Source organism: Echinops telfairi, unplaced genomic scaffold (assembly GCF_000313985.2).
Source record: "Echinops telfairi isolate 266 unplaced genomic scaffold, ASM31398v2 ScPeMD7_57;HRSCAF=196, whole genome shotgun sequence".
NCBI lineage: Eukaryota > Metazoa > Chordata > Mammalia > Afrosoricida > Tenrecidae > Echinops > Echinops telfairi.
This window is the reverse complement of record NW_022103955.1, coordinates 465,601-480,380: the sequence shown is the minus strand read 5'-3', so window position 1 is coordinate 480,380 and position 14,780 is coordinate 465,601. Positions and strand designations below refer to the sequence as shown.

Sequence of the window (14,780 nt, the reverse complement as noted above, 5' to 3'; positions counted from 1 at the left end):
AGAAGCAACAAAGCCCACATGGAAGCAGCACACCAACATGTGTGATCATGAAGGGCCGAAGGGACCAGGCTTCAAACACCAAAGGTGGGGGCGGGGAGGGGAATCATATCCTCGTCAATGAGGGTGGCACATGATGGGGATCCAATGCCCATCTGTAGACAACTAGACATACCCTGCAGAGGAGTGGTGGGGAGGAGATGAGTCACTTAGGGTTCAGTATACAATAATGAAACCCACAACCTTCCTATAGTTCTTAGATGCTTCCTCCCCCAGCATGACCCCAATTCTGCCTCGCAAACCTGGTTAGACCAGAGGATGCACAGTGGTACAGATGGGAACTGGAAACGCAGGGAATCAAGGACAGATGAACCCCTAAGGACCAGGGGTGACAGTGGTGATACCAGGAGGGAAGGGTGGGGTAGAAAGGGGGAATTGATAACAGTGATCTACATATAACCTCCTCTCTGGGGGATGGGCAGCAGAGGGGTGGGTGAAGGGAGACGCCGGGCAGTGTAAGATAAAATATAATAATAATTTATAAATTATTAGGGTTCATGGGGGAGGGGAGGGGAAAAGAGGAAAATGAGCTGATTCCGGGAACCCAAGAAGAAAGCAAATTTTGGGAATGATGAGCGCAACAAATGTATAGGTGTGCTCTACACAATTGATCTATGTATTGTGATGAATTACATGAGCCCCAATAAAATGATTTTAAAAAATTAGAAATGTCATGTGCAGGAAACAAAGTCCAACTCCTCTTCCAAGGACTGCCAGCTATGGGTGAGCAGATAGAGTCACAGTACATACTTGTCTAGGTGACTCTATCTTGTGCCCCCTCAAGGTCATCTCGCTCTGTGGTTGGGGTCACAATGTGCTCCCAAGAGGCAGGGTAAGTCCCATCAGCTATCATGGCTACCCCCTGTGACCTCCCCTTTCCTTCCCCGCCTTTCTGCCTCTCCACCTCCTTCCACCCTTTACTCATTAACCAGGCTGCAAGTGACATGGGTTGGTGGTCAGAGAAGCCTTGGTTAACTGCACAAAACTGACTGGGAGAGAGTTCCAGCCCACAGAGTGGTCAAATCCAGCTTGAGATGAACAACCTCCAGGAGACAGGGCCCTCAGCCCACAGGCACTGGTGCCCCTCCTTCTGCGTGCTGTTCCCTGTGGGTTTTGTGGCTGAGGCAAGGTCGCTCTTTGTCCTTTCCGGACCCTTGGTAAGGAGGTGGGGTTGGAGAAGCAGCAGGGCTATTGAGCAGGAGGGCAGCTGCTGCCCAGGCAAGACACAGGAATGTGCCAGGGACTGCTCACAACTGTCCCTAGAGACTGTCGATGCTGGTGTCTGACCACGCCCCCATCCTTGAGCTGGTGATAGAAATATGGCCCCTATAGGCCAAGGACAGTGCCTGGGTGGCAGAGTGGCAGATGTCCTGAGCCCTGCTCAGAAGGAGCTAGAAATCCATGAAAAGTCTCGTGCAAAATATTCCAAGAGGGTGACTGGGATTCACTGATGCCCTAAACATGTAGATCTCTCCATCAGGGGAGAAAGAGCCTTTGTCCATCCTGTTTTCAAGTGAAAATTGTCTTATATGTATATTTTTGATCATAAGGGTAATAAATATATGTTTTCTGTAAAAATTTTAGACAACATCCAAAGTTAGAAGAAAGAAATCCATCTCTACTATAATCATCTATAAATTATATTGCTGATTCTGATGTATTTTGTGGCACTCTTTATTAATCCAATCCAATCCAATCCAATTCTCCACTTTGTTATATTCATGATAGCACTAGTAGTGCAAAAATGCTCATAGCAAAATGTGTGCTGAGTACTGTGCAAAGTGCTTCCCATGGGTTGTCATGGTTTGAAAGGAGGAAGCGGAAGCCCAGGGGTATAAGGATAAATTAAGATCAGACTGCTGCTGGAAGTGGGATGAGAGCAGGGTAGAGGTCTCCTGGCTTCAGCCCTTGCTCCTTGCAAGCCTGAGCCGCACTGCTTGATTTCCAGGTCTGACTCTGGGTAGAGGAATGTTTGCCCAGCGAGTGGTAATGTTTGTGAAAGAACCCTGCAGTGATAACCCTTGGGAAAAACTTGGAAGCACAGAGAAGATTCTTGCCCACTAACCTTGAGGAAGGGACTGGGCTATGAGAGCTGAGTGTAATGGGGTCTTTGCTGGGCCAAGAAGCAGGACTGAGCAGGATGAGGTTTGGGGGTCTCCCTTGAGCAGCAGAAATGTTACATGCAGGGGCTTACATTAAGGTGACCAGATTTTAACATTTTTAAAGCGGGACAAAAGCGGGACACCATTGATAAAACTCATATCCTGGCGAAATAGCCACATGGCAGCCGAATACTGTATACTCTAACTTGTCGTGCATTCTTTCCAAAAATCAGGAGTTTTTTAAAATGCTGCGGGACGCGGGAAAAATTGTTAAAAATTGGGACTGTCCCGCCAAAAGCGGATGTCTGGTCACCTTAGCTTACATGTGGGGCCAACTGGCTTGATTGATCCCTCGGCTGCCCCTAGTTCCTGTTCCAGATGCTGTCCTTCCTGATCTATGTGGTGAGCACGGTGTTCTGCGGGCACCTGGGCAAGTTGGAGTTGGCGTCTGTGACCCTGGCAGTGGCCGTGAGTATCTGCCAGCCCCAAAGAGGGCCTGCTGTTGAGCCACGGAGTGAGTCAAGTAGTGTGGCTCAGACAGATGCAGTCCAGAAGTAGGGAGAGTTTTGTCTAAGAAGGCATAGCACATTAGAACAGTCAGAGGAGACTCTCACTCTCTCACTCACTCACTCACTCACTCTCACTCACTCACTCACTCTCTCACTCTCTTACTCACTCTCTCACACACTCTCACTCACTCACTCTCTCACTCTCTTACTCACTCTCTCACACACTCACTCTCTTACACACTCTCACTCACTCACTCTCTAACTCACTCACTCTTACTCTCTTACTCACTCTCTCACACTCTCACTCACTCTCATTTACTGACTCACTGACTGACTTACTCTCTCACTCACTCATTCACTCTCTTACTCACTCACTCATTCACTCTTACTCTCTTACTCATTCACACTCTTTCTCTCACTCACTCACTCTCTCACTCTCACTCACTCTCTTTCTCACTCACTTACTCTCTTAACTCACTCTCTTACTCTCACTCACTCACTCGCTCACTCTCTAAAAACAAACAAACAAACAAACAAACAAAAAAGAACAGTCAGAGGGAAGGTGCCAGGCTCAGTTGCATTCAGATGTTCCTCAGACACCATCTATCCTCCTGTGACTCAAGTTAATGCCAACTCAGCCAGTCCCCTGCAGGTTTCCAAAACTGTAACTGTTTATGAGAGGAGAAAGCCCTTTCTCCCAAGGAGCAGCTGGTAGTTTCAAACCGCCGACCTTGTGTATCACAGCCCAACACGTAACCACTACACTTCCTGTGATAATTTCCCCAATGTCCATTCAACCCGATGTCACCCCAGATGATGAGTCTTTTCTTAAGTACGAACCTGACAAACCCTTCTTTTTCCTCCCGTGAATGGCTCCAGTTTGTCAATGTCTGCGGCGTGTCTGTGGGATTTGGCTTGGCGTCAGCGTGTGACACCTTAATGTCGCAGGTAGGAGAACATCCCAGAGACAGGCAGATAGTTAGGTAAGGCAAGAGCAGTGCCTACAAATACTGCAGGAACAGTGGGAGGAGGGCCCCCCGAAAGCCTCTCTTTCCCCTTCTGTACCTTGAGTCTTAGTATTGCAGATGGACCCTGGGGTCAGCTGCCCCATCTCCATCCAGGCAGTGATCAAGGGTTGGCTTGACCCTCTGCAAGACCAGTTGGCTGGGAAGAGGAGTTGTGGAGAAGAAAGGCATAGTAACCGTTACCTGGCCTGTTGTCTCAGTGGAAATCATCGAGAAAAGAAAAAAAAAAGGGAAGGGGACCAGCATGGTTGATTCACTTTCTCATTCATCATTATACCCCACGCCCTCTCCACCTCTGTGCCATTTAACTGCCTACATGTGGCATTGTGTCAGACAGGAAGACACAGGATGGGACCTTCCTGCTTGCTCCTGTCTGAGCATGGGGTACTTACCCTGCAGTGGGCCACAAAGCAGGCAGGGCTCAGTTCTTTAAAGGCTCTGGGTACCCAGTGCAGCATTGTAGGGACCCGGTGGCTTCTGTCCTGGCTTACTAACTGTTCTCTGAGCTTCACTGACCTTAATTGCAATGTGGAATGAATATTATCATCCTCATTACACACTTTCGAAGAACAGTGGAGACAATGTGGTGGACAGTCGAAGGGCACAGAGATATTGTTGCTGGTAGCTGCCCAAGTTATGGTGCCAGGCCTTTCCCACTGCTCGTGAAAGTTGTCAGCCTTCAAAGCCCTCTGAAATACTTTTGACTGCACACACAGGGCTGCCTGTAGTTGAAGTCAACAGGTCCACCACTATCACCACGTAGTGCACTGAATGGACACACACCCACTGTTGCTCTCCCACTGGCATGCACCAGTACACTTGTGTCTGGTGGGCACAGCTAGGATTTTCACTAAACACCCCCAGAAGGGGTGCACCAGGGTGGGCGCAGGAGGTGGGGGTGAGCAGCGCTGGCCTGGCCTGACCAGCTCTGTTTTGCAGAGCTTCGGCAGCCCGAACAAGAAGCACGTGGGCGTCATCTTGCAGAGGGGCACGATCATCTTGCTGCTTTCTTGCCTTCCCTGCTGGGCACTTTTCCTCAATACCCAACAGCTCTTGCTGCTCCTCAGGCAGGACCCAGCAGTGTCCAGGTATGTTCCCGCCTTGAACTCTGGAAAATCTGGGGCCGGAAATCTAGGGGTAGCTCACTTTATAGGTCCTTGCCTCTCTCAGCCAAAAGTCTTTCCAAGTGCAGTATCTGATGCTATAGAATGCTGCTCCATTGGTGACCAACAGGGGACAAAAGAGTTACCGAAGTAGACAAATGTCTTGTGATTTGTAATTGTGTTATGGAACATACCAAATCCATGCTTTCTGAAGAAATGAAGTGTGCCCGATACCTCATATTCCCAAGGTGGAAGAGATCTGAGCCATTTCTGAGGATAGTCTATTATTGAATACAGAAACACCCTCTCACTGTGATGCCATGCTCATTTCATATCACATACACTTCTCTTGGCTAGTTCGTGATAAAATATCACATTTTTATGCTCCTTACAAGCTACATGTTATGATATATCAAATTCTCTACTCATGAGCCCAGGTGCACTGGGCACCAGCTCCTAGCACTTTCTAGCATCTGGTAGCAAGCAGCAGCCTCTAACTGCTTTGGCCATGTTTGTAAGGCCATGTTTGTAAGTCCTCTTCTCAAACTGGGTGCCCAGGGAGTCCCTTGGGCAGCAGCCAGTCCCCCAGTCACACAAGTCAGAGCTGAAGAAAATCTGTCTTTTCCATGCATCTTCTTTTGCAGATTAACGCAGGACTACGTGACGATTTTTATCCCAGCACTTCCTGTAAGTGGCTCCATCGCTGGACTTTTTCTTCTCCTGCGAGAAGAGGCAGGGATGATCCTGATCAGAATTTTGCCTTTCTGCTTTTCCATCTTTCTGCTCTGGAGTCCTCTCTCAGACCAATGGCACTTCTGTGGGCCCCTGAGAAAAGTTGACGTGGTAGGGCAATGGATTCCAATTAATGAATCCAGTTGCCACAAATTGGATTTAAAAATTGACACAGCCCTTTCTTCTGATTAGAAAGCTGTTTACTGGACTCCAGGTGGCATAGTGGTTGCATTGGGCTGCCATCCACAAGGCTGCCAGTTCAAAACCATCAGCCCCTCTGCGGGAGAAAACCAGGGCTTTCTACTCCCATAAACAATTATAGTCTTGCACACGCACCAGGGCAGTTTTACCTGGTCCTATAAGGTTGCTATGAGTTGGCATGGATTCAAGGGCAGGGAGTTTGTTTGTTTTTTGTTTTTTTTCCACTGGGGAAAATTTGGAAAGCATGGGGATGAAAATTTTCAAGTCACCTATAATTGTATTAAGATCCACAGATGCTGCAAGAGGTTTGTTCTTTGCTGGTTGCTGAAAGGCTGGTGGTTCAAACCTATCCAGCAGCTCGAGAGGAGAAATGACTGGCTACTTCCATTAAGATTTTCCAAGAACCCCTATAAAGCAGAAGTACTCCGTAACACATGAGTCAACAAGTCAGAATTGGTTTAAAGGCAGTAGGTTTCAAAAAGTAATCCTACCATTCAGAGAGAACATTTATTTTTCCCAGGATTGCTTCTAGTCATCGGTGTGTATTTAAACACATTCCTATACACACCCAGTTTGATATGTAATCACTATTGTATTCTGAGACGCTTATTTCCAGATACGATATGCCATTAATCATGTGATATGATTAAATGGCCTTCAACAATGTCAATTTTCAAACAAAAACAAACTCATTGTCATCTTGTCGGTGCCAACTCATAGCGACCCCAGAGGACAGCGTAGAACTGCCCCTGTGAGTTTCCGAGACTGTGACTCTTTATGGTAGTAGAAAGCCCATCTTTCTCCAGCGGGGCGGTTCTAACTGTTGATCTTGTGGATCACAGCTCACCTGCAGAACCACGACAGCCACCAGGGTTCCTATATCAGTTTGAAAGTCTACCTAACATTGCCTTATATATTGTTGTGTCAGGTGTCATGTAGTTATGCCAAAATTATTTGAGTTGTTTTCAGTATCACTATTATAAGCGAGATTGTGATAAATATTGTTGAAAAACCTTGGTGGGCATTCCTAATGATTTCCTTAAGACATAGTATTGGAAGTATTTGATCAATGACTTTTTATACAAGTGCACCAAGTTTTACGTATCAGGAATGTGTGAAGGCCTCCCTTTCCCAACAGCAGCATGGGGTATTTTCCTTTTTAAAAAACCAGTTTGAAAGAAATTAATTTAATGTGTATTTCGTTATTTTTCATCAAATACTTTTACTGGGGGCTCTTACATCTCTTATCACAATCCATACATTCATCCAGTGTGTTTCTTATAGTATAATGAAATTGAATGTTTTCCATGAACTATTTCTGTGGTCCATTTCCTTTGCTTCCTTTGGATTAGTCTTTCTCTAAATATTTAATTCTCATTAAGTACTTTTTTAGCCCATTGTCCGATATGCTACAAGTAGTTTTCAGTTTGTCAATTTACTGTAAAATTTTAAAGTATTTTTAATTTAAAAACATTTATTTCGTAAGTAATTGAGTCATTAAGTCATTTTGTTTATGCTTTTTTGATGTCTGTCCTTGATGAGTTTTGAAAAATTATTGCAAGAGAGAGTATATAGGTATTTGTCTATTAAAAAAGACTCTTATTGTTTCTGTTTTTAAATCTAAGGCTACTTTGATACACTTTTGATACTTTCAATTTATAAACTTAATTTTTTTCCTTATGCTCAGGGTCGAATATTCTCTTTTTCTACATTAATTTGTTAAATTATAAATTCATAAACAATGCGTATATTTGGGTTCATTCCTGGGTTTTCTAGTCTGAAAGTCATTCATAAGACTCTTATGGAACCTAAAATTATACTGTTTGATTGTCTGTAATATAATGATACAGGTTAATATATGGCAGTACTGATGACAGATAATTCATACTCATCTTCCTATCTCTGCAATAGCAGCAGCCCTTTAGCTTCCTTAGGGGCCTGGGTAATGTTTAGTGTTCAGTAGCTGACCTGCTAACCATAAGGTCAGCAGTTCAAAACCACCAGCTTCTCCATGGGAACAAGATGAGGCTTTTTCTTCCCATAAAGTGTGATGATCTCAGAAACTCACAGGATCAGTTCCGCCCAGTCTTATAGGGTTGTTCTGAGTCAGAATCAACTTGGTGGCAGTGAGTGTTTTTTGAGTTGTAGCTTCCTTCACACCAGAAGCAAAGTTCTTGAGGAGGAAATGGGTCAGGTGAACCGAAACGTGAGCAGGCCTTGGCTGGCTGGGTATACCCCAACCACATCTATCTGTCTGAAAGGCCAAGATTCGGTCATCTGTGGGGCCCAGTCAGCTATTAATGCCTTCAGTATCTTATGGAGACCACCGGAAGAGAATGCTTTCCCTATAAGCCATACTTTGGTTCTTCAGGCCAGGAGAGTGGTATCCTGTCAAACAGAGTCACTGGAATTGGATCAGGGAAGTTGTCCTATAAAGATAACATTATCTGTCTTCCTTAATCAAAACAAGTCTCTGCCATAAAATGAAATTGACATTTTTAATTGCCAGTAAAAACAATTACAATGACTAATAATACTTGCATAATGTTTGCCTAACACATGAACCTCCTGGAATACACTTGAAGTACTTCCCAATATCAAGTTTAGGTGGCGTGTGTATGCATATGTTAACACACACATACACATTTCCACTTGCTGTTGAGTAGACTCCGAATCATCGTGATCCCACATGTCTGTGTAGAATTATATTCTGTGAGGCTTTCAGTGGATGGATTTTTGGAATTAGACCTCCAGGTCTTTATTGCAGATCAATTTTAGTCTGCTGCCCCACGTCTGACTACAAGAGGCAGCATATCTCCCGCACAGCCTGTGGATTCAGGCTCCAGTGGCTCTTCTCTGAGTAAGCCCCATCTTGTTTTCTCCCCTCCTCATCAGCTTCCCGAGCTGAGAGGAGTGTCAACTCCCTGTGAGAATCCCCACTTAGCAACCCAAAACAGCCCTGTTGTCTGTGGCTGACCAAATGTTCTCAGACTCCAAATTTTGTCTCTTAGAACCACATACTTTGCCTGCTATTACCTCATTGACAAAGCAGAACTGGAGACCCAAGGAGCCTTCACATACAAACAGGTCCCAGCACCTGATCTCTGGTCCTACCCTAGGGTACCAAATTTGGGTATCTATCCAGGAAAGAAATGTCTGTTAATGTTAGTCTGGGTTTGTTGTTATTTGTTGATTTGATTGTTCTTTCTTTTTTATACAGGCAATTTTTCTCTACTGCCTGCTGGCAAAATATTTGCAAAATCAGGTACAGGTCTCTGACTGGAGGAGACGCTCCACCCCTCACAGCACACTCCTTGGTTCGCAACCCACTTCCAAATAAGTGGGACAGGATGAACACCTGTATGCCTACTCACTTCCCACATGCAACCTATCAGAGGAGAAAGGCTCTCGTCACTTCTAGTCTACCATCGCATGTCCTGACCAGCAAGAAGCAGCATGTCCTCCTCAGCTTGCTACAAAATTGACATGCCTGGCCTGGTTCACATTCCCCCAGTCCTACCCACACCTTAGCAAGGAAGCCTTTTCCATTTAACGAACAGAGGTTACATGTGGCCTCATCCCAGTGGCCAAACTTCATTTTTTTTCAGGGGATCATCTGGCCTGAAGTCCTCAGTGGCATTGTGGGGAACTGTATAAATGTCTTGGCCAACTATGCCCTGGTTTCTGTGATGAACTTGGGGGTCAAGTAAGTACCTCCTAACATGGGCACAGGGCATTGTGACCTGAAGGACCCGGTCAGGGAGAGCTGCCCACTGAGCTTCATATTGCAGGCAGAAGACAGTCACTACCATTTCCTCATCCAAGACAAGGACTTGTAGGAGGTTTCTATGCTGTCCTTAAGTGGGAGAGACCATGGGGAGGGGGTTTGCTGGTCCTCAGGTGCACTGTAGCACTTCTAATGTGGGCCAATCAGGTACGAGGAAGACTGTCCCCATCAGAAAGAAAGGGAATGGACCACTCCACCATCCTCTGCAATCAGCCCACCAGGAGATACTAACAAGTTGTGGCCTCTAAAGACTTGTCCCCAAGAGAAGGTGGTAATTGTTGTCTGTGTAGCACTGCAGGCCCAGAGACCCACTGGCTATCAGATAAGGTCAACTCTAGAGACTTGCTGCCCCATGCTAGCTGGGGCTGGGTAACCACTCTCATCCCACAGGAAGGGCAGCATCGGCTCCAGAAGACAAAGGCTGACTTCGGGCAGCCTGTCACAGCCTGTCTTCCCTCCTTTCTAGGGGCTCTGCTTATGCCAATACCATCTCCCAGTTTATGCAGACCATTTTCCTCTTTCTCTACATTGTACTTAAGAAGCTCTACCTGGAGACATGGGCAGGTATGTGTGAAGGACACTCGCACTAGACTAGAGAGTGGGCACTACCCAGGTAGAGGACCCAGTCCTTATCTCTGGTCAGTCTCCATTTCCCTTTCGATTTCCCTCCTCCCTGCTTACTCAGCCCCTATCATCCACACCCTTGGAGGTCCAGGGTCTGCTCCAGGCACTGTCCAAATAGTGCAAAGCCTTGCTGGGGACAGAGTGAAACTGGATTCACCAGACAAAGCTGGCCCTGTGAGCTTCCCATACTGTTGATCAATGGAATCATACAGGCAGAAATCCTAAGTGTCAGCAGCATGTTGAGTGCCTGATATTCCTTGCCTTGTTTGAAATCTCCCCATCTTATATTGAGAAAATGGAGACATAGTGAGGTTAAATAATTTTAATTAACATATCACATGTCCTAAATGGTGGCACATGGACTTGAACCTGCTGGGTTCTCGGGTCTTGGGATCTGAGCATTGCATTTTGTTGCCTCTTGAGAGCTGACTGTTGAATGTGAGCTCCTCCAAGACCTGGGGCCTGGAAAACTTATGGAGTCCTTCAGACCTACAACCCTCTCTTACTCTGTGCTGCCCTAGCTATTTTGAAAATCCTTCATCATCGTTGACCTCAGACTATCCTGCAACAGCATTTCAGGGAAGGCAGGATGGAGACTAGCCTCTAGGTTTTCAGACGAGAGGATAGGGTATTGCCTTAGGCCCCACAGTATTGAGGAGCAGGATGGTGAGTGATAATCCTTACCCTTCCTAGTCCTCAGTTGCCCTCTCATCTTGCTCTGCTTCTGGCCAGGAGGCCTCTGACCTGTGCCTCGTATATCCTCCTCCTCTGCCCACCCCATCAGCAGCTCCCAGGTCAGCTGTCCCCATGTGTAACATGACAAGTGCTTGAACCTCTGCTCTCCGTGGTAGCAGGTGCCTAGTCTGTGGTTGGCTGCTGCTCAGCTTCCAGGCTTTTGTTCCTAGGCTGGTCCAGCCAGTGTCTGCAAGACTGGGGTTCCTTCTTCTCCCTGGCCATCCCCAGCATGTTCATGATGTGCATCGAGTGGTGGGCATACGAGATCGGGAGCCTCCTCATGGGTATGTGGAAGAGCACAGGGTGGGACACCAAATGTAGATGCCTTCCCAGGCCAGAAACCCTTTGCCCTAGATCAATAGTTCACAGTCTGAGTCCACAGGCAGGTTCCACAACAGCTCTGCTGATGGTGCTCAATCAGCTTATTATTCACCTCATTTCCCCCAACGGGCTGGGAGTTCTCTGAAGGCAGGATTGTGCACTGTCTTCCATCTTCTATCTCTGGGCAGAAAGCACAAGCCAGCACTAGACTTGGCAGCATGTGGGCCTCTGTGAAAACCGACTGAGTCAGGGAAAGAGTGAGGGAGGGAATGACTAGAGGGTGTCTAGCAATGAGGGCTGGATGAGTGTGGAGCTCTCACCTTGTGCTTTTTATTTATCTTGGCACAGATCTGAAACATCCTGAAAGTTAAAAATTAAAAAGCCTAGCCTGAAACCATCCCTAGAGACCTGCCAGTCTAACTCCTGGCCCCATTTACCAATGATAAAATTGAATCCCAAGGGTAAGCCAAATTGTCCAAAGTTACCTAAAATTGATAGCAAGTCTAAGACACTCAGATGTGGATTATATTATAACAAAACTGATATATATACATATATATATATATAAGCCCAGACTGTGATTATATGATAACAAAACATATATATATATATATATATATATACATATATATCAGCCCAGACTCTGGGCTCCTCCTCAAAGGGTAGGCCAGCACATGACTGACGAGAGCAATGGATCCCTCATCACCTTTGGCTCATGGATTTGCCTTCTGCTCCTCACTCCCCCACACCAACAGGCCTGCTCAGCGTGCTGGACCTCTCTGCTCAGGCCGTCATCTATGAGGTGGCCACAGTGACATACATGGTGAGAGTTCTTCTGGTCTTCATAAAGCCTCTATCCCAACCTTTATTGATCATTAGAGGGTAGACTGTTAAAACACAGGGCAAATTTGTCTCCTGAAGGACCCCTCTGAAATTCTCCCTGAAGATTATCAGGTGCCTCAGGTTAAGTGATCCCCTTCCACCTCCTAAATGCTCAGGTTCAGGATCTGCTTGGTTGAAACCCATCCTTGTGCATAGGTGGCACATAGAAGTGTCATCTTCAATTCACATGACAGTAAAATTTATAAAAATCGTTAACATCACTTACAAATTTGGAGTTATCACACAACAATCTGAGTATTTGACTTTTCTTTTTAAAAAGTGAAAATCTATGTCGGGATGGGCTCAAGTTCTTGACACCCAGTATGCCAGAGCTGAGAGACAGCAATCCCTGCCCCGCACTTTCTCAGATGGGCATCTTCTGCCCGAATCCTGAGAGTATTGAGCTAGTGATCCCTGATTTTTGCAAAGGATTAGTCAAAACCTGCATTTACAAAACTAATTTATCAGATCATTCTTATTTTTTAATACATTATTTCAACTCAACTTTTTCTTCCTTATCGAGCTTTTCTGATATATGCAAGACCACATTCACATGATTCCTGCATTTCTGGCAACATATTTATTTTAGTTTCATGGCTGACGTTCATGTGAGGTTTCTGATGAAATGAGTAGGATGGGGTTGGAGAGGGAATGAGTCTGTAAGTCACACAGGGTAGCCCCACAAACCCTCCCCACCTCAAACCTCACTGCCATTCCATCTGCAACAAGAAATGACCTCTGCTCATACCAACCTGCTCTCCTCTCTCCCTCTGGCCAGGCTCTACTGACAGCATTTTCTTATCTCTGGTCTAGATTCCAATGGGACTCAGCATCGCAGTCTGTGTCCGAGTTGGGACAGCTCTTGGAGCTGCAGACACTGTGCAAGCAAAGCGGTCAGCCATCTCAGGTGTACTCTGTGTAGGTGGGTGGGAGATCTCCTTGTAAGAAATTGCATGAGTGGGTCAAGGGCCTGAACAAAGGAAAGTCTGGCACATTGGATCCAGAGATCCAACCTTCCACACATGCTGCCCATACAATCCAACCTAGAACAGCCACCACTGATGGGAAGATGACATATGTTTCTCTCCCAAAGTACTCAGTTCTAGAAGGTAGGCCCCAAAAGGCAGACCCAAATATATGTCTCTCCCGCTTGCCTTGTCTCCTCCACACCCCTACCCTGCTTCTGAGACTCTTGAAATGTAGTGAGGACAGCCTATCAGTTCAGCTTCCGCTGTGAACAAAACCATGACTTTATTTTCTGCAAGCCTGACTTCCCAAGTATACCTATGAGCTTAGAACCTGCTATGTTCCCCAATGTCATGGCTCTGCTTTTTGTTATTAATAGATTCAGACAAGCTCATCTGTGGAGAGCAGTGGTTCTCAAGCATCAGTCTGCCTTGGAATTTCTGGGAGAGCCTCATTCAGCAGAGTTCAGATTTAGTAGTTCGACATCTAACCAAAAATGTATATTTCTACCAAGTCACCAGGTGATATTGAAGATGCAGTAAAGACATCTTATATGATACTCTTCCAGGATAACTGCCAAACAGTGTATGTCTTAATCTGAATGAATACGTACTGCATTAGCTTCTGTGATTAAAACTCCTTAGTGTAGTGGGCTTGGGAGATTTGCACTGATCCATCTGATCTAAGTTGGGCTTCTTTTTGGTTTGATTCTATCAACACTGTTCCCTTTTCTCTTTCAGTTGGCACTTCTTTGGTCATGGGCATCCTGTTGAGCATCCTGAAAAATAAGCTGGGGCATATTTTTACCAATGATGAGTAGGTAATCAAGTTTCATAACAGATTCCTGGAAACTGTCAGTGTGGTTCCCAGCTGGTTCTCAGAGCCTGGGTCCACACCTGACTGGGTATTGGGTCTATAGGAAGCAAGAATAATTCAGATTTGTTCAAACTGGGAGAAAGCCAACATCTTTAGGGCCCTGCATGGTGCAGTCACCTAATATTTGCACACCCAAGCCCTATCCTCCACTATTTGTCTAATTTAAGAGTAGTAGCTAATGTTGTGGGGGAGGGGCTTCTGGAGTTTACTATGTGGATCCTAGAGATATAACCTAGGGGTGTCAGTTATGTTTGCATGAGGGAAATGACTTCCACTATAAAAATATGGGGAAGAATGAAAACCAATTGCTATCAAGAAGCTCCAGCTTCTGGCGTGTCAGAGTTGAAGTGTGATCTGTACAATTTACAAGGCTGATTTTTCAGATGTTGATTGCTGGGCCTTTCTTCCATGGCACCTGTGGGTGGACTGGAAACTCCAGACTTTAGGTTAGCTTTTACCATCTTAACGATTTACACTACCCAGGGCTCCTGGTTGTAAAAAGAGGGATGTTAATGGGTAGCTAAAGTTAAAGTATTTTCTTAGTACTCCAACTGAGTGTCCTTTCCCACTTCTTCTGCAGAGAAGTCATTAATCTGGTGAACCAGCTCTTGCCCATTTACATCATCTTCCATGTCTTTGAAGCCATCTGTGTGAGTACCACTGTGATCCAAAGCCTGACCACCAGAGCCCATGACTCTGTGTTCCCTTGCAGGTCTCATTTCATATAAATTTAAGTGATATGAATTTTTAAAAAGAAAAATGCAAGACATAAAAATACAGTGCTAATCTATAATTTTCCATGCATAATTTGAAATCATATGACTCCTACCTTAGTTATAGGAATTCTTTAGTAATGTATC

General features: G+C 45.6%; 1 protein-coding gene across 2 annotated transcripts in view; it reads left to right on the top strand.

Annotated features, from left to right (window-relative positions):
• Nucleotides 1–1,057: 1,057 nt before the first annotated feature.
• Nucleotides 1,058–14,780, top strand: part of SLC47A2 (solute carrier family 47 member 2) — a 45,963-nt gene continuing 32,240 nt past the window's right edge. Inside the window, exons 1-13 of one of the 2 annotated variants that reach the window (XM_045290810.1) lie at nt 1,058–1,214; nt 2,538–2,627; nt 3,548–3,616; nt 4,633–4,781; nt 5,441–5,483; nt 8,950–8,994; nt 9,338–9,435; nt 9,983–10,080; nt 11,046–11,159; nt 11,952–12,019; nt 12,892–13,000; nt 13,785–13,860; nt 14,501–14,570. In XM_045290810.1, the coding sequence (XP_045146745.1) occupies nt 1,092–1,214; nt 2,538–2,627; nt 3,548–3,616; nt 4,633–4,781; nt 5,441–5,483; nt 8,950–8,994; nt 9,338–9,435; nt 9,983–10,080; nt 11,046–11,159; nt 11,952–12,019; nt 12,892–13,000; nt 13,785–13,860; nt 14,501–14,570 (1,152 nt within the window). In that variant the 5' untranslated portion in view covers nt 1,058–1,091. Of the gene's footprint in view, nt 1,215–2,525; nt 2,628–3,547; nt 3,617–4,632; nt 4,782–5,440; nt 5,484–8,949; nt 8,995–9,337; nt 9,436–9,982; nt 10,081–11,045; nt 11,160–11,951; nt 12,020–12,891; nt 13,001–13,784; nt 13,861–14,500; nt 14,571–14,780 lie in introns of both variants that reach the window. The other variant, XM_004703048.2, reaches the window with a different exon arrangement.